This window comes from Syngnathus acus, chromosome 13, assembly GCF_901709675.1.
Source record: "Syngnathus acus chromosome 13, fSynAcu1.2, whole genome shotgun sequence".
Classification (NCBI taxonomy): domain Eukaryota; kingdom Metazoa; phylum Chordata; class Actinopteri; order Syngnathiformes; family Syngnathidae; genus Syngnathus; species Syngnathus acus.
The window spans coordinates 11,128,918-11,148,351 of NC_051098.1; the positions used below are offsets into that span (position 1 = coordinate 11,128,918).

At 38.8% G+C, this 19,434-nt stretch overlaps 1 protein-coding gene across 2 annotated transcripts in view; it reads left to right on the forward strand.

The window, feature by feature from the left end:
• The window catches only part of LOC119132080 (limbic system associated membrane protein), a 92,091-nt gene that overhangs the window by 64,851 nt on the left and 7,806 nt on the right, over positions 1-19,434 (forward strand). For both annotated transcript variants that reach the window (XM_037266982.1, XM_037266981.1), the window contains 3 exons: positions 11,006-11,150; positions 11,412-11,499; positions 16,057-16,182. In XM_037266982.1, the coding sequence (XP_037122877.1) occupies positions 11,006-11,150; positions 11,412-11,499; positions 16,057-16,182 (359 nt within the window). The remainder of the gene's footprint in view (positions 1-11,005; positions 11,151-11,411; positions 11,500-16,056; positions 16,183-19,434) is intronic.

Genomic DNA, 19,434 nt, shown 5'->3' on the forward strand with positions numbered 1-19,434 from the left:
GTGTTTATTTATTTATGTATGTATATTTTTATTTTTTTATTTCGAGGAGACATGGTAGTGCACAAGACTTAGTCACTCCATTCATTCAGTGTTCAAAACATCCATTATTTTTTCCTGTTGTGAGTGATGTGGAGGAAATGAATGTGGTTGTAGTTAATATTTTCACTCAATTTTTATCTCTAAGACTTGGCAAATCTTGGGGCCTGAGGATCTTAAACTGTGGGTGCTAAATTGCAGGCTGTCTCTTAACAGATTGGGAGTGCCATTGGGGATCGGTCTACTAAGGCTGCAATCTTGGATCTTAAATAGCGGGCTCCAAATCAAGAGTGAGCAAAATCAAGTTTGGAGTGATTAATTTAGAAGTGTGAGTAGAAAATATTAGAGTTACTGGAACACTTGAATTCAGGAAAGCCAGTGAAAACATAAAAGCCATGTTTTGTTTAATTTAACTTCTCCGGAGTGTCTCTTATTTTGCCTGTGCCATGCTTCTTTTTTAATAAATCTACCAATCAGCTTTTACTTTCATAACATACAAATGCAGTCCTCCTTTATTATATTAATCAACACTATTAAGGGAACAAAACAGGAGTGCTTGCTGCCATGCCATTGAATGATTGCATCGACTGTACTATGTTGGTCATGTCACCCTGGGGTGGGCCAGCGAGACAAGGCTGTGCATTCACTATGGTTCTCTGTTTTATTGATTATGTCCGCCAAGCCCTTAGCTTGACACAAAGATACGTGTGTGCTGTCAGAGCTCAAATTCTTTGTGTGGTATAATTGTATGGTTTGGATTTCTGTATAGTAGCTATGTGCTTTTGTGTGTGAGTTCCAACCCGAATGTTGTACAGCAACTCCATTACTCATAGCTCCCCCCGGGGCTGTGTTCAATCACTGTCATCAATAAAGATAGTACCAGGAAGTAACCATGAGTCTCAGCGTGTGGCCTCAGTGTTAGGGGGAACTTCCTAATCAGAGATGTTCTTTTACAACTGACTGCACCTCAGGAAGTGAACTATGTCAGCCTTAAATCTTCTTATGCAGTCCTTGCTTCCCTTCGCTTGATGGATTAAGGTCCACAGAAATGTCGTGGCAGTTGACATAGAAAAGGCATTAAAAAAAATTCATTTCTTTACCTCTTTTTGCCACAAACTGATGTGTTTGTTATATCGTGCTCATATTACTGTAAAATCCAGGGAGTAACATGCACCTGTGTAAATACGTCCCCAAAACACCCACTTTTTTTTTGTATGTACTTGTGTATAATATCCTCTTCCAATTTGCACTATCGTTTATCTTTTGGGCTCTACTGAGATCAATTCTAGTCTTTGGGTTTGCTTGTTATGCTGCAAGTATTGCCAATATGACTCTTTCCGGATATTGCGCCGCCTATGCTGTGTGTGGGACTGAGAAACGAGCAAACATCGCAGCGTGGACCGGTGAGAGCAATATGGAGCAAAGAGTGGATTGTGATCTGAGTAGTCAGTGAAAATGAGTGGCGGGATTGAGAAGCTAGTTTCGTAGTGCACATATTCAAACCATCCTTCTTCAGGAGTGTCAAAAAAAAATTTGTTGCGGGCCGCATCGTCATCATAGTTTCCTTAGGAGGGCCATTATTACAGTCACCCCAAATAATTGATAAATAACTAGTTTTCAAATCTGAAACGAATAAAGAATGTTCAAATATTTTGAAAAGATGAATGGTAAAAAAAAAATTGCTAGCAATAGCTCCATTTTTTTAAAAGTGAAGACAATTTGCAATTTTAATTCTGACATAAATTTGATTTGTCTTTGCGGGCCACATAAAAGGATGTGGTGGGCCGTATCTGGCCCCCGAGCGTTGAGTTTGACACCAATGACATACACTATCAATTAAAGTTTCAGTTTCTCTAGATATAAATGAAGCCAACCTGAAATAGTTTGCACCTACACTGTATGTCTCAGTTTTACAATTTACGCCAGAGGACATAAAAAGCTTCCATGTCCACCATTGAACAAAACTAATTGTAATGTTTCATTCAGACATGAACATAGATTTGGATTTATTTTAAATGCTAAAATAGGCTGTGCCAGAGGTTAAATTTGACTGATGGATGGAGTGACATTTTGTGTTGACTGTCTCTGGATGGCTGCTGAGTGATGTTTTATTCAACAGAGGGAAGGATGGAGGCCAGCGGGTCAGGGGCTGCTGTGCCCACACTGTTTATTCAAGACCTCTGACTCAGGTCTAACAAAAGTCATAGCCACATTTACCACACACATTGCAGCCTAATAATAACCTGCACAGAAAATAAAAAAGACACCAGTTTGAATTGATTATTGTTCCATGCTTTATGGCTCCTCGTCTCGATTTTTCGTTCTCTTATCCTCTGCTTGCTTGTTCTCTTACTTCCTCTCCAGGGTGAACCTGGCTGATAAGCTTCTATGAATTGGGAGTTTAATTATATTCACCCTTTGCCTTATTTTATCCCAGTTTCTTCTTTTATTTTTCTTCCATCCCACTTTGGACTTAATTTAAAAAAATCCTGCTGTCTCCTTTCTTGCACATTGATGGTCATCATTTGTTCAAGGTGAAGGATGACTGCAGACGCACTAAAGTCGACATCCTTCACTTCTCATCTTCTGTCTCTTCACTCTTGGGTTGTAGAGAACCGACAAGTGAATCCTGAAAACATTTTTGTCTCCTTTCGATGGTACATGGTTTAACAGCAAACAGCAGCTCAATCATAACTTCCTTTTGTCCTTTAAACTCACATTATTTTTTCAGTCATCTGTTATCTTCCAATCTGGTCTTGAGAAGGTCAGTGTGGGAGAGGATGTGAAGAACCATTATGTCACACACCAAGGAGATGATAAGTAGGATGAGAGGTGAAGAGGTTGGCAATGGAGGAGAACCAATCACCAAGATGAAACTGACCTCTGAGAGTCAACATCTCATGCTCAGCCAGACTTGACACCCAAACGTCATTTCTTTGACTTTGTCACTTATTCCCTGCCAGATTTTTTTTCTCATTATTTAAAAAGAAAACATTTCCCTAGGAAAAGTGAGGAATGGCATAACCAGTGTCATTCTTACATTGTTTGTAGATTGCTCTTGCTTTCATGCAATATACACACACGCACACCTCTTAGTCACTTAGCATGCTGGGCGACACTGTAATTGGAAAATAGTCCTATCACATAAGCCATACTATTATTTTCTTTTTTTTCCCTGGTCCACTTTCAGAATAGTGCATGTGTGGGAAATGGCATGTGACAGCATATCAGCAGCTATTTCAAGTTGGTCGCTGCCCTATTGATTTTCCCCTGTCACTTTCTTCTTTCCAATAATGCCCAGTAGAAGTTGTCAGTGAGATTGATTGCTTGTGTGTGTGTGTGTGTGTGTTTTTTTTTTTATTATTAATACATGTGTGCCGTCTCTGGTGCAATTGTTGGCTGAAGATCACAATGCATCAGCATTCTAAGTTAGTTACACACAATAAATACCCGGTTGGCTAATAAAGAAAACACCTCAGCAACATCTCTATTATTTATTTATTCATTTATTTGTTTATTCATTCGTTTGTTTATTTATTTATTTATTTGAAAGTTAGCTTATTATGATTAAAATACCTGTTTAGGATTGTTTGGCTAGCAGAACTGGAGTTTGGGGTCATAAATTGAAAATTTTCCCTCAACTTTAAGATTTTTTTTTCTAATTGCTACTGCAGGCAAGCATGTGGAACATGGATGGGATTTGCGCTATATTCAGCTTTTCTCTACGCTTGGCAGTATGCTGACGGGTACACACGTCTGGGATTGAAGTGCTTCGCCGCCAGACCAGAGCTGTTCATTTAGATAAGCGCAGCAGTGTATTTAGGACATGAAACAGAGGGTTAGACCAATACCAGTGGATCAGCGAGTAGCCCTGGATTTGCCCGTATGTTTTTTTAAAAAATTTAGTGGGAAAAACTGGGGCTAATCCTGTTTGTATAGTTGCAGGTAGAAAGATTAAGGGCTGTTTTGTTTCTGCTTCAACATTGAAGAATTCTTGGCAAACGACGACTTGTTTCTGTTAAGCGTGTGAGAAGTGTGAGTGGGATTTCAAACAATCGTTGGAGATAACTGAACTTGAGGGCTCTCATACGCTTTTGCAGTATTTAAAGCACACAAAAGAAGATCAGGGAGAGTCAAAGTGGTGGGTGATTACTTCTTACGGTCAACAGAACACAATTTAATTCACCTTTACACACGCTCCCCGTAGTTTCGACACATAACAGGATTAAAAGGGTATTAAAGGCAAGGATTGAAGTTAGATTTGCGAGTAGTCTATTTCGAGATGATCCTGGTTAGGCCTTACTCAAATGCTACATTACAGTAGACCATCTAATACAGGGGTGTCAAACTCATTTTTTTGCGGGCCGCATTGTAGTCATAGCTTCTTTCGGAGGGCCATTATGACTGTCAACCCAAATAAATGTATGAGCACCTCAGATTATATACAGTAAAAGCTACAGAACAAACTGACAAATAACTCGTTTTCAAATCAGATGAGTAAAAACTGGTCAAATATTTAAAAAAAAAAAAAGATATTATTAAAAGTGAAGACAATTTGCAATTCTAGTAATGACACACGAATTTGATACACAATTTGTCTTGGCGGGCCACATAAAATGATGTGGTGGACCGTATCTGGCCCCCGGGCCTTGAGTTTGACACCTGTGATCTAATAGACCCATTGACAGATGAAATTTCTATTCATTCATCAATTTTATATCCAACATATTCTGTTCAGGCTTATGCAGTTTGGAGTTAAAGAACCAGAACCTGCTTTGGGTGTGGATTTAATTTTTAAGACTTTTTTTCCTCTGACTTAGTGTTTACTGCGGTTCACAGTAATAGCAAGAGACAATTCTTGCAAACGCATATGTGCAGTGTTACATAAGTCATGGCAACAAATGTCCCGGCTCATTTAACCTGCCAGGGCCAGTGATCCCTGTAATAATCCTGCAGATCGCCTATAATCTCTCTCTCTCTCTCGCTCTCTCAAATCTGAATTACAATTTTGCATGGAAAAAACTGTCTTTTTTAAAAGTAATACAAAACTATCTTTTGGATCAGTACATAGTCCAATCTCGTGTATGTATTTCGAGATCAGTAAGGCTGAACAAGCGAGAGCATCAGATACATTTTAACATAACACTGTATCCAATACTAGTGAAAGCAATATTGCCTTATGCTTGTTTTATTGTTCAAGCAATTGTGGCTGCCAATATTGATGGACTACCCATTCTGACTGCCACTAAAGCCCGCAGTGGCTGATGTATTGGCCTTTGATGACCACCAATGCAGCAAGTTGCTCCCACGGGAATCAACACAGGCTGGCTAGGCGAGCCTCCAGGTCACAGAAATCAGGGACTCCTCGAACGCCAACGCCAAAAAGCTGCAAGGAATCCAGAAATCCACCCCAACAAATTAAGAATCCATTAAAGGCTGATATAGTGTCCCTCGTGCAATTCTTTCTATTACTAGTTGTTGGTATAAGAGTTAGTATCATGAAATGCCCTGTTGAGCAGCTATACACGTTCTGAAATTAATAACCTTGGATTGCGATGTGGAAGTGATTGAAGATTAGCCCTGATTAAAGAGGGAGATCAGTTAATATAAGCGCACCCCCCCACACACACACACACATCCTATCATGAGTCTGCTAAATAAAGTAGATTGATAGTTCCCCTCCTAATTAAATGCAACCATGTGGAGCTGGAACTTGTCAAGTCTGACTCTCTCCAGGGTCTGCCTCTCCCCCCCCCCCCCCCCCGAAGCCAGAATATCAAATATGTAAACCACTTTCGATATCAGACTAATGGAATTAATTATTTCCTGCTTGTTGAGTGATGAGGCTACATGTAAGTTATTGTGGGCAATTATTTTTAACATAACTGGAGGTGTGTTTTAATGTTTTGTATCTGATTAGTTAGTGGACCTCTTTAGAGAAACATCAATCACATAATTAAGTATTTGGAAGTCTCCTTTGTAGTCTGTGGGGAAAACATTTAAAACCTCTTAAGCCCATTGCTTCTTTTTCCTGTGAAACATTTGCCTTTGACTTGGAGATGAACATGAGATAAGAAATCAACATCTCAGTTTCACAGATGAACTTGGGATCTTGAGAAGATGTTTTCTTTCTCCAAAGTTTAGTTTTTCCATCATATTGGTGTAAGGTCTCACCAGTCCATAAAAACATGTCCCTTGAACCTTGATGAAGCTTTTTTGTAAAAGACAAACTCCAGATTGTACATTGCTGATAAGACATTTGCATCTTTTGGTTGTCTCATCCACCCGCTAGTCTCTTTTGCTTATATTAAAGAAGAGGTTGGGTGTACACAATGAACAATGCAACATTCTTCTTGAAATGTGTCCATGTGGACCTTAAGAATGTTTCTGATCCATGTGCTCTGAGATACCACCTGAGAATTTACCCAACAAGCGTAACACTGTATTATAGATGTGGTAGAAACGATGGAAGCAAGAATAAAAATGGGGAATGCCTTCTATAAATTATGGACTAGCTAAAGACTTGAGCTCAGATGTCCCCCATCTGTTGTTTTCTCAACGAGACACTGTAACATGGTCCATTAGCGGTTTGCTGAACATTCCAGCACCCTCGTGTCCCTGACACTCAGATATATTTACACAAAAAGATATGTAGTTTTCACAGGAACTCAAGAGCCTGGTAGAAACTAGAAGTGAGGAGGTCTCCTAAGAAAGGCTTCTAAAATGTTCCAGATGGAAGCTCTGCCAAAAAAAAATATTCTTCCAGATGGTTGCTACATTTGATCGTAACATGCTATCTGAGTCTAATGGAGATCTGAAATCTTTTCTCTTACTCAACAAAATATTTGCCATGAGGTTGCATATTGAACTCCAAGTGACAAGTATGAAAGGGCGTAATACCAAATGTAACACACCTCCTCTACTTTCACACCTAAACGTTGACAACGCTAAAGACTCTCGTGCCATCACAGAAGGAAAATTGCTTATTGGGTTCAATGTAGACATGTTCACTATAGGATATACCTAATTTGGTTTTTCAATAGTTTAAACATTAATGGTGCAATTTTCTCCATGCCGAAGAATGTGAGCCATATTTCGCACCACGTTGAGTTCAGACCTATCGGAAAACAAAACCTCGCTCTGGCTGTCCCTCCACATTCTCTTAGGCTTAATGAAACAATAGGCATTTGAAAAAAAAAGTGTGTATCCATTTCCTTATTCAGTTCATTCCTCCGTATCAGTGTAATGCTGTTATGGCTCAGAGGTTCCAATCACCGGAGGCTGAAGCAGCAGCAGTGCGCAAAGAGAACGAAAGAGAGACGAAGCAAGGTGTCATGAGGAAGTCGCTGAGGTGATGGCTCTGATTGATTTTTAAATGAGTTTGAATTTGTGGGTTCATTTGTTTTGTTTAGTGTTTGGTTTGCAGTCTCTCGCTTTCTCTTCTAGCAGCCATTGGGTTCAGTTTTCTGTCTTAAAGTTTTTTACTATAATGCTGAGAGATTGAATTTTGAAGTAAACTTCAAATTCTTTCACGAATCTTTTTTTTTATCTATGGCACGTCGTGGATTTATTTAACTTTTGTTGGGGGATATGTTCAATGACACATTTGACATTATAATAGAGGCTTGCAGTCAATGGAATTGGATCTAGAAATAAAAGATAAAGTGAAGCTAGTGCTTGGAGGTTAAAAAACTTTTCTCCATCTTCTGAACGTCTCCAGGAAACAGTGAATGTCTTTATGACCTCTTCTTTTTTTCTTTCACAGTTCTGACTTAAGGCCAAATTTCATGTTAAAATCTATGTGTCAATGTCACCCTTAAAAATTCTCTCGGCCAAAATAATGGTCGTCCTATTTCATCTTTATATGAAGTGCTCTTCATGCAATTAGCAATTCATCATAGCTTCTCCAAGCACAGTTTCTGAGAAATATTTTAATTGCTAACTGAAGTCAATTGTTTTAGAACACACCTTACTTGCCGGTTCCCAGAAGCCGTTTACAAAACGGCCCTCTGCTACATTTTGTAAAGCTATTCATTCAAACCAACACATATCGAAGCATTTGTCTTTTTTTTTTCCATAAGGCACAAGGAACTATTTTCTCCTTTCCAGAACAAAAGGAGAAAAAAAAATGCTTCTATAGAGCTTTACTGCTTCTTCCATCTGGCAAGATTATCATCAGTGCAGCTTTGCTCTCAAGAGTTCCATTAAAAGAAAGAAAAATGTTGGAAACTGCAGATTGTGAAAGTCACTCAACTACCATTTGGAGGAAATCGCAAGGATGGGCAAAAGCGAGCCTCAATTGCATTACCAGAGCTGTCGACCCATATAGAAAAGAAAAAAACGTAAGAATGAACATAAATTCAAGTCATATATTTTGTGTTTTATATGTGATGTGCTTCTAAATCTCAATCCCATATATATTTGCATATTCAGATGATCTCCTCTTTTAATTTGAATTGCTTGCTGTCGTTTGACCATGCATCATCCTCCACTTCAAGTCTCACACCTTTCAATTCACTTTCCCTTCTGTGGTTTACATTGCCGCAAGGCACTGACAGAGACCCAAGCTCTCCATCTCTTGTCACTGTCTCTCTTTAGCCCCCCCCGCCCCCCTTTCTGTCACATCTACTTGTCATCACACACTTCCCTGTCTCCCTTAAGAGGAGCTTCATTGGTATGAGCGACACAAAATGTTTTGTAATATCCAAAGTGGAACTGTTTCCTGCTCAAAATTCTAGCGGTTTGGAACGAGGAATGAATGGATAACAAAATGAATGCATAATAGGAGGAATGAATGATAATGTTTGGAAGTAAAGCCATTAAATCAGGGGTGTCAAACTTAGTTTGGTCGAGGGCCACTTTGTAAATGCGGCTTCCCGCGGAGGGCTGTTCGGGCGAAACCAAATAAATGTTCAATCGTCCCATCAAATTATCACATTCGACTAAAGAAATTTGAAATTCTATGTCATTTATAGCAGTTTCAATTATTGTTCGTTATTGTAAAAAAAAAAAAAAAAAAAAAAAAAAAACTTTCGAGATCTGAGTTATTTATTGCACATGACAAATATTCTGGTCAAGATTTTAGCGAGTCATGACAGCAAGATTTGGTTTCACGGGCCACATAAAATTATGCGATGGGCCAGATACGGCCCCCGGGCCTTGAGTTTGATACATGTGCACTAAAGGAATGACTTGCTTCACTGCTTTAATGCATAGCAACAACACAGTGTGACAATGTTTTTTATTTTAGTTTTTATATTTTAATATTTTATTGATATTTATTTAGGTGAGGAGTGTGGTTTCATGAAAGACAGGCATTGATCCTCCCTTGCAGTTTTCAAGTCTACATCTCTGGTCACTATTTCTGCCAAGAACAGCCTGATTAGACATTAATGAGGGAAAGCAGCTGTCTTCATCTCAGCATATTTGTACTTTTTTAGATCAGAAGGTTGTCTATTGTGTGAAAATGTATACTCAGCATGAGCCTTTGTAAGTCGGGCTTAAAGGGAATTAATGTCAAAATAAATTCTTCGACAATCATTTCTGCCCCATGCAATCCACTCGCTCTCTGAGGTTTAGTAGTTGAGACTGAGCTCGATATTGTATCAAGTTTATTAGCACAGCATTGTCTTTGTATTAGTGGAAACATTCTAAACATAAGTTTGTGCAGTTTGATGCAGTGGCAAACTTGATTTCGCCTCCCACACACGGGGGATCAATTGAAGCGCTTTTGTTGTCGTCGACACAAAATGGACTGCAGCAACCTAAGAGTTATGATGAGGTCATATAGTGGGTCTTGTTTTTAACCACATAGCAAATTTCGAACATTGTTTTTCTCCAAATTCCTCCCAAATCCAGCATCCATTGTAATTCCGGCCTTTTCCATCACAGACAATCACAGAGGAACACGCTAACCTTTTCATTTGCCTGTCAGTCGCATGTTTGATATGCTGAACCCTCCATGAATTAACCTTTCAAGTTCAACAACACATATAAAATGAGATAATTAGTAGCTGCCGCATCCAATGGAATCCTTATGAACCCAATTAATAGGATGTGGAAAATGAGCCCACAAGGGAGAAACGCTGATTACTGCAGTATGAAGGTATAAAAACAAGCTTCTTCATTGGAAATGATAATGGAAGTAGTTTCGGCTCTGACTCGTATTGTAATTCTGCAAGTCATTTATTTGAATTGAATCTTCATCGAAAAATATGCAAAGCTGTGATACTTATTTTTTAATGATTCTTGAACAAAGCTCGTAAACTCCGCTAAACCTAAAAACACACATTTAAAGAAGAGAACCAATCCGATTTAGACCGCCGTAGCGTGTCAGTGTGTTTTTCATCACATGGAACAAAACAAAATTAACCACAAAGCCATACGGGAATTATTCGAAATGGACTTGTGAGTGCTGGTGGGGAAACATCTCATTAGCTATTGACACAGTGGATGCACTCGCAATGAAAAATCTAATTGTTCTTGTTTGTTTGTTGCAAATGGCCAATGAAAATCAAACCAAATAGTTTCAGATCCTTCACAAAATATTGTCAGGCCCGATAATAATGTGGTGGTGTAACGCTGACTTGCATGCAAATGATACGGGCTGGTTTCAAAGTTTATTTGCCTGTGATCGGGAAAAAAGGAGATATTTTTTCACCTTAATCTGCTCTGCCCTTGCTTGTTGTAGCTCTCAACAGATAAAGTCAAATAAAATAAAAAAAAATGCACCTATAGTCTCGGGAGAGACTTGCATAATTGATGAGTGTGTTGCAAATTAAATTACATTCCCTGCTTAAAAAATACATTAGCCAGAAACTTTGTAGATTGTAGAACTGAGGAGAAACAAATAAGACAGAGCAAATAAATAAACAGAAAAAAGGAGTCAACTCTGAAATGTGCATGTAAATCCACTTCCAGATTCCGAGTCTTTCGTTCCTCTCCTCACTTTTTCTTGATGTTCCCACAGGTGTTATGTTGATGACAAGACCTCCAAGGTGGCCTGGCTCAATCGATCCAACATTATCTTTGCCGGTGAGGACAAGTGGTCTCTGGACCCCAGAGTCGATCTAGTTACCAAAGGACAACTTGAGTACAGCCTACGCATACAGAAGGTAATAATGACCCAAGAGGTGACGATATAGAGGAGACAATATGCATGACTGTGAAGAAAAGAGCTTTGTGTGTTTATTTAGGGCTGGTTGCATAACTTAGCAAGATTTGAAAATGCCCTGAATGCTTCTTCATACCGTTGCAAGAGTCTTCATTCATTTCTTGTGGTTATTTTAATTGGATTTTTAATCAAGGACATTAATCATCTGCATCTTATTCAAAGATATTAAATATATCAACTAACTTGATGCATTATTGTGTAGGTGGATGTTTATGACGAAGGGTCGTACACTTGCTCCATACAGACAAAGCAGCGGCCTCGGCCCTCACTGGTCTACCTCATTGTGCAAGGTAAGCTGTATTAAGTTAAAGTTTAAAGCAAAAAAAAAAGAAGTACAGATACATAACTTATTAAAAGTAAAATTGTGTCAAATTAGAAATCGTATTTACAGTCCACACTCATTTCTATTTCAAATGAAGACCTCTGATTATATATGAATATATCAATAACTTACCATACAGATCGACCTCAAGATACGCAACAGCTGACCGTATTGTATGAGGAAGAATATGAACTATTGCTTGTGTATTTAAAGGTCAATATGTGAATCGATGCTTCTCTCTGAGATCCATGGCAACAAATTGCCCCGTCTTCATTGAATCCATTGTGCCGGCTTATTAACTCCTTGATCATTGAATGTCTTGTGTCCACCTCCACACTCTGCCAAGAGCCTCATTTATCAACTAATGCGACAGCTATAAGCAAACATTGATTCTTTCTCCTTAATTCCCTGCTTTTTTGTCCTCTGCTGTGTCTCTCAGTCACATTCGATTTTAGTGCTGTAGTGATGTTCATCTTTTTAGTTTTGGATTCAATTTTGTCTAAGCACATTTCCAGTAATTACTGGAAATATATTTGTGTGACATTTAGCGTCATGTGTATATGCATTTCCACTATCCGCAACATAGCCCCCAGTAACGGACCCCCACATAACCAAAGCTGACAATTTTCTGCTTACAGGGATAGTGAAATAATTGGAAAACAAATGATCAGACAAAGTAAATTTGCCGTGCAAGGAAAAAGTGAACTGAGGGGGGGATCAGACGAGGAAGCACCAGGGGGCACTATGCCTGACACGAATCCTGATTTAACAGCCTGTTTTCGGACCAATCCAATTAGATCTTTATGAAATGTAGGCCAGGCCAAGAGCATGTATGTGTGGGTGTGTGTATGTGTGGGTGCATGTATGTGTGGGTGCATGAGATTTTGTTTTTATTGTTTCCATGTTGTGCTATATTTGTTAAAGCTATAGTTGTACGGACACTTAATATTATACAAGACTCAAAAATGCCCTTCAAACACAGCTTATTCATATTTTATGCTGCTATTTAAGTAATTTGATAGATTAAAAGACACTTCATTTATTTATTTATTTATTTATTTTAGAAAACGAAATTCTCTTGCCTTGTTTACAGTTTTGGCCATCCATGATTACAACAGAGCTGATGATGATTCTTATTGAGCAGCCAAATTGTATATTATTATAGCGAGCTATTTCACAGAACACTTAAATAAACACGCTTCTCAAAACTACATAGCCTCCGAGGACATAAACAAGATGAGATAGACGATAATTCACCTGTGATCATAAACAGGATATGCAGCAGAAAATAACTGAATATCCATCTGATTTATTTTTCAATTCTGTGAAACTAACATCACAATGATTCAGACCTAAGGACACAAACAAACTTTTTTTTTTTCAACCTGTCATTCTATTTGTGGAGCAAATCATCCAAACTTTCGTGTGCATGACCCCGGCGGGTGGGTTGCATTGCTTGTGTGCTCAAATATGTGTTCTGTCCCCTCTACTGGACAGCCAGGAAGTAAAGTGACCTTTTATGAATTATCATGGGACAACGGAACCTTTCAAGTGATGCTTTTGAAGCCACTTCCCTCCTCCACCATCTTGACCCCCTACTTCCTAATGCTTGACTTCTTCCATTATTTATTTTTTTGCTTTATTGAGCGCTGGTCTTTTTGTTTGCGATAATGTGTCTACTGTTATATGATCATACATGTGCACATTATTGCTTGTTTTGCTATGGGCAAAATGTGGTTCATTCTGGAACTCATTGAATTTGCCATAATAGCCTTTGCTCGCTGAAAGAGCCGTCTATGGTCTTTCACTGAAGTTTGCATTATATTGAATTTCAAGGACATTCCAACGATTATGCGTCACATGAAATGACGCATGGTACTTTACTAACCCTTTAACATGAATGTGCTTCTGCTAATAGCACAATGACAAAGGACGGTCGGCAGCACATTAAGAACTTCCGGTGGAAAGGTCAAGTGGTGTCACAGTTTCCGTTGTCAATATGATTCTGGGAAGTCATTTGATGGTAATGGAGAAATTTCTGAGGTGGGCATATTTGGCTGCCACTACTTTTTGTTATTGAAATGAAGGGATGAAGATATGGATCCAATAGAGTGTGCAGCCCAATATGCTCCATGTGTCAGCTCAGCTTTCATTTTCACCAGCTTTCCCAATGGCCCATAACTGCTGCAATGGAGATGGAAAGTAAATATTCACAGAGAGAATTTTGGCATTACGACTACAAAAGCCAATTCCAATGTACCGTATTTTCCGGACTATAAGGCGCACCTAAAAACCTAAAATTTTCTCAAAAGCCGACAGTGCGCCTTATAGTCCAGTGCGCTGAGGCTCATGGGAGATTGCGAGCTGAGGCTCGTGGGACTTTGCGGATGGCTAATGCTATAACGATAGCTGCTATACGTACCAGGCTATTTCATGTCAAAATAGGCTGCTCTGTTAATGTTTCGAGTAAATCTACGGATCGATATGGAAGGGAAACATAGGTAAGTAGTACCAATGTGTTAGATCGAACTTTAGTCAGTTCCGATCATTTTATAGGAGATCGTTTGAGAAACGCGATTGTTTACAGAGGGCTCGTTGGTTATTGGCTAGTGGATGCATACCGCAACCCTAGTCAACCTCAGTTTGTTGCAGTATAGCTTCTATTTTATGCGCCTTATAATCCGGTGCGCCTTCTATATGGCCAAAGTTTTAAAATGGGCCGTTCATTGAAGGTGCGCCTTATAATCCGGTGCGCCTTTTAGTGCGGAAAATACGGTAGTTGGGATGCAGTTTAGAAGTTATTAAAAAAAAAAAATTATATTAAACTAAACCCAATTGATTAAAGTGCACTACAAAAACATGGCATTCAAACTTTTTATTAAACTAAACTCAATTGATTAAAGTGCACTACAAAAACATGCCATTCAAACTTTTAACATTTTTCGGGTGCACTTATTCTCTTATTTTGATAGGACCAGGCAATATGGCCTAAAGAAAATTACAAAAAAATTATGATTTTGGTCCTGAACCACTTACCAAACCACGGACCAGTGGTTGGGGACCACTAATTTATTCCATTTATTGGTACAAGTTGCAGTGATACAATTTTAAGATTATCCAGTACCATCTGTTGCCTTTAAGTATTATTAAGATATCCAAAGTCCACAATATCTGTTTTAAATATCAAGTCTTGCGCAACAGCTAAGCACAACCGTCTTCATAAGCCCTCAAGGGAGAAGTTTGTACTCCGATTGTCCTTTGTCTTCTAACCCTCATAATGAAACTCCTTGAAGTTTTAATGAAAGCAACAAGTCACGTTTCCTCTCTCTTTTTTTTTTTCCCCTCCTCCTCGAGCGTAGACCGGATCTCCTGAAAATAAAACTGCAATCCTCTTTAATCTTCTTTATGCTGGCTGCAAGAGGTCCTCTCATGCATTTAAATGGGGCCATTCCATTGACACATATGACAATGACTGCAGGTGAACCACTCTGGCCATATTTGAAAAAGAGTAGTCATCATTAGCGGCCAGCATAACCTTGGTTTAATCTTTAATACGGATGGCTGCTATTTGAGATTTCATCACCGTTGCTCTTTGCTTGAACTCACCAGCAACCTTTGCCTGCTTCTTTTTATCTTTTCTGTAAGTGACCCGGACTGTCAGACAGATGGACTCCCCTTGGCCATTTTGGCCAATATGTCTAAAAATCACAGAGTTGTCTGCAACTCTAGGGGGGAATGGTGCAATATGTAGACGTGTGAAATGAACTAGTAAAGGTCATGTCAGTGTGTGGTGGTCATAACTTCAAAAAGGGAATCAATTTTTGTTGTGACTACCTGTGTATGCGCTTTCGCATTTCTATTCTGGTGTGGCTGAATTCTGTGCCCTTTTTATCCTTGGTATTTGCTCTAAATCGGAAAAGTTGCGTGAATTTCTGAGAATGTTTTTATGGTTTTATCCAGCAAACTGTAAATGATGACCTGACAATGTGATGTGATGTGTGTTCAGATTGTGTTTCTCAAATTGCAGGGAAAAAAGTCTGAGAAACAATCAAAAATGATAAATCTGTTCAATTTTTATCCAAAATCCAAAGTCATCATCAAGAACAAACATGCCACAGATTATGTGATTAGCATTAATCGATTGTTTATTTTTGTGAATCCATTTACACACATTGCAACAACAAAAAAATCCCTTCCAACAATCCAATTTTTACCATTTGTTTAAAGACGTGAGAGGAACTATACGATCATCTGGCCCTTTCCTAGCATTTGCGTCCTCAAGCAGAAAATTAAACATATGGTGAGTGAAAGTGCTTCACCCACAAAACGCTTTGAAAGTGCAAAAAACATCATCATCAGAAACCTTTCTTCCTACAAAAAGACTCAAGGTTAACTTATATTTCTCTTTCTTTGTGTCCATCGTTAAGTATTCCTGCTTGAACTTTAAATAGCTGGCATAAGAGTGTCGGTATTTTGAAATAACACATTTACATACAGAAATGATTTTTTTTTTTTGTCTCTGCAGTCCCAGCAAACATCTACAAGATGTCAGAAGACATGATAGTGAACGAGGGCAGCAATGTTACACTCAGCTGCTTGGCTAGCGGCAGGCCGGATCCGCTAATTACTTGGCGGCTGCTCAACCCCTCAGGTAAAGTTTGTCCGTCCAAATGCTTATTATTCAGTGTGTCACTGTGGATATCTTGCCCACTATATTCCTATTTTTTCATTCAAATTAAATAAATAAAAAGGAAGTTCTTTGCAGATCCAGTGGTCCAATCTCGTATTCTCATAATTTGAACAATAACGTTTCAAGTCCCTATTGTTTCTCAAATTTAAACATTCGTGACTTGCAAACGCTGCAGATGTTATTTCAATTTTTTTAGCGTCCTCGAATTGAATTCAGTGTGAGAGCATGTTGGGGTGTCGATACTGATGTCTGGCAGCCTGTGGTCTCACTGCAGCACTACTTTTGCTGTCTGGTCCTACTCCGTTAACAAGGACCTAAAAAATAAGCAGATTTGAACAAAGTCTTTGTGAACACGAATACAAAAGACGTGTCACAATTTGATTTAATGTTTTAACATTTGCTGTATCAGTCATTCTTATGAATAGCCAATTCCAAGATTGCGCCAGAAATCATAATATTTGTCCACTTATCAGAAATATTGGAATGCAATGGGGTGGCCACAACCACACGATTATTATTTCAAACTGAAAAACAGAAGCAGCAAGTAATCCCAGAATCATTCAACAATGTTTTGGAATAGAAGAAGCGCACTTCAGAGTTCTATTGCACAATATCATCATCAAACTAGAATATTTTCCCCACAAAAATAAAATAACATCCATCATTTTGAAAATGAAATATCTCGTCTTATTTTTTCACTTCATCGTGATTGTACGAGGAGCACCAAGTGTCTGCAAACCATTTTCAGCCACTTACCAATTGTTAAGTGTCCAACAATAGTCATATTTGCTGTGTCCTTGAGCAAGTCCTGCAGCCTTCAGGGTCTCCTCTAGTGTCTGACTAAACCCGATACCAAATGAACAGATTTGGGGCACAGCCCAAACACTTATGCCCTATGATACAGCTAAATATTGAAGTCAAAACCCTTTTAGAATGGGTCTTGGCAGAGGCATGCTTTTGGACTTTTGATGCTGAGTGCCTTTGACATCTTTGGGAAGCCAGGCCACAGCAGAGTGTTTAGAAAAATCGCCCTCCTGGTTTATCACAGCGACTGCAAAACGTTCTCTTCATCTGTTGTGCCACTCAGCCATGAGTGGCACAACATCCATCTTTTTTTTTTCTATTGCTTTTCTTGTTAAGGGTTAGCGGTTAGCTGGAGCCAATTATACTGACCAAATATAAACAATGGTCCACACTTAGATTCACGCTACTGCTGAATCATTTCATCTTTTATTCGTAGTCATCATATCTCCATCTTGCTTTCTGATAAGCACCATGCAAAACAAACATATACTTCGTAATTCACAATAAGCACTAAGTAACTGTCACACCGGGAAGATAATGAGCACAAAATGGCTTAAATCTATACAGTCTGGTTATTCACCACTGGGTCTAGTTGAACAATGAAGCTCAGCCGTAGTATGCAGCATCTCAGCACTTTCTATTGCACTCTCTAAGCAATTTCGAAAGCCTGGAGTCATGAAAATCCCAAAGTGTGGCTGTAGCCTGGAGGAAAAGCGATATGGCTATTGTGCCTGGGTGAGACAAAAGGTCAACACATAGTCGATTCTGCTCATGCAACATTGTCAAATTAAGCTGAGGTAATGAATAAATATTATGTTTAGAACAGGAAATTAGTGACTCCATAACCAAGATAGTACATGCTTACTTTGGCTAATTTCGTATAATTAGTTATTTTGAAAACAACTATACCAGCAGTTTGTACCTTCAATATTCTCTGAGGACAAATGGATTAACTTCTGATCATAATCAGGTTCTTGGATCCAAATCTGGATCTGTTTTTATTTCATGTGTACCTCAAAAAAAGTGACCATAATAACTGAGGTGTCGTTTCAATACAACCCCAACTTTTAAAACAATACAGTGTTTCATTTCTTGAGTTCGAAAGTTCTTCTCCTGTTATATTTGCAGTGTCAGCAACACAGCAGTAGTACCAAGTTGTTTATGGAGAAGAAGTAGAGGATGTTTTGTTGTCAGACTGAGAGAAAGATGCTCAACCGGGATGTTCCCCTTGTACATATAGAGTAGCTTACAATTGCCAACTGAATCGGGACATAAGAGCACATCAAAATGCAGTGTCACAACCAATGAGCACATGCATTTATTTCCAAACACCTCCTCGCTGCGATAGCATATAAAATGTCCATCCATGAGTTGGTGAAGATTTATATTTGAATTCCATAGCCTTTTTTACTTAAGGGCAGAGACTTGCAATGAATCATAACTGAACTTGTAGTTGCGCAATTTAGCCGAGTGTGTCATTATCGCCACGGTGAGGCATCTGTTGATGAGAACGATATGATTAAGTGACAACTCATCCTTTCAGTCACATTGACTTCAGAAAGACACAAAAATACACACTCGTATACACACACAGCAAAACACAGTGCCACACTCATGGAAAGAAATTAAAAATGGTTTTTCATGCAAACCAAGCCAAATCAGCTATTTAACATAAGTTAGCATGTGAGAAATAAATGCTTGTTTCGCACTGCGCTAAAATGGTGCTGATGAAAGATGCATGAGAATATGCAAATGATAATCATTTCTTAGCTGAAGTTTCACAGTCGTTACACTTCCACCACTGCCGTGTTTTCCATTGATTCCAGTGATAGAGCACGTCAACATGGAAAAGTTCCACAGCAACCTTAACTCACCTGCTAATTAGTATCCAGCAACCATTTAGAAGAAGTCTAATTCCTTTCGGACTCCAAATTAATCCCTGTTCTCTTTCACTTTGCCTCTCCCCAACAGGCCTTTGACTTTCTGCAGTTTAATGTGAGGAGAATGTGTGATTAAAGGCTGCTTAGCAAGCAATGTTTTGGTTGACAGAAAGTTGACCTACCTCGTTTGCAAAAAAGGCTGTAATGCAAAAATAAAAAGAATCTTTCATGTTGGAAAAAAAAACTCCTTGTCTATCATTCCCTGCAAATAAGTGATCACTTGATAGCATAAATTCTGACCATGTACCATCAAATCATTTCATTTTCCTTCCCTTTGATACTCCATCATCCTCATTCCCCATCGCCGTCACGCACACTTGCCCCTTTCTCCAGATTAGCGGTGAGATATAGATGTGACGCGGTGTAATTCCAGGCTTCATGAACTTTCCTCTAATGTGCACGCTTTGAATCAGTTTTCAATGTCCCCTGGAAACCTTCAAAGTGTCTTCAAGCCCATTCATGCATACAT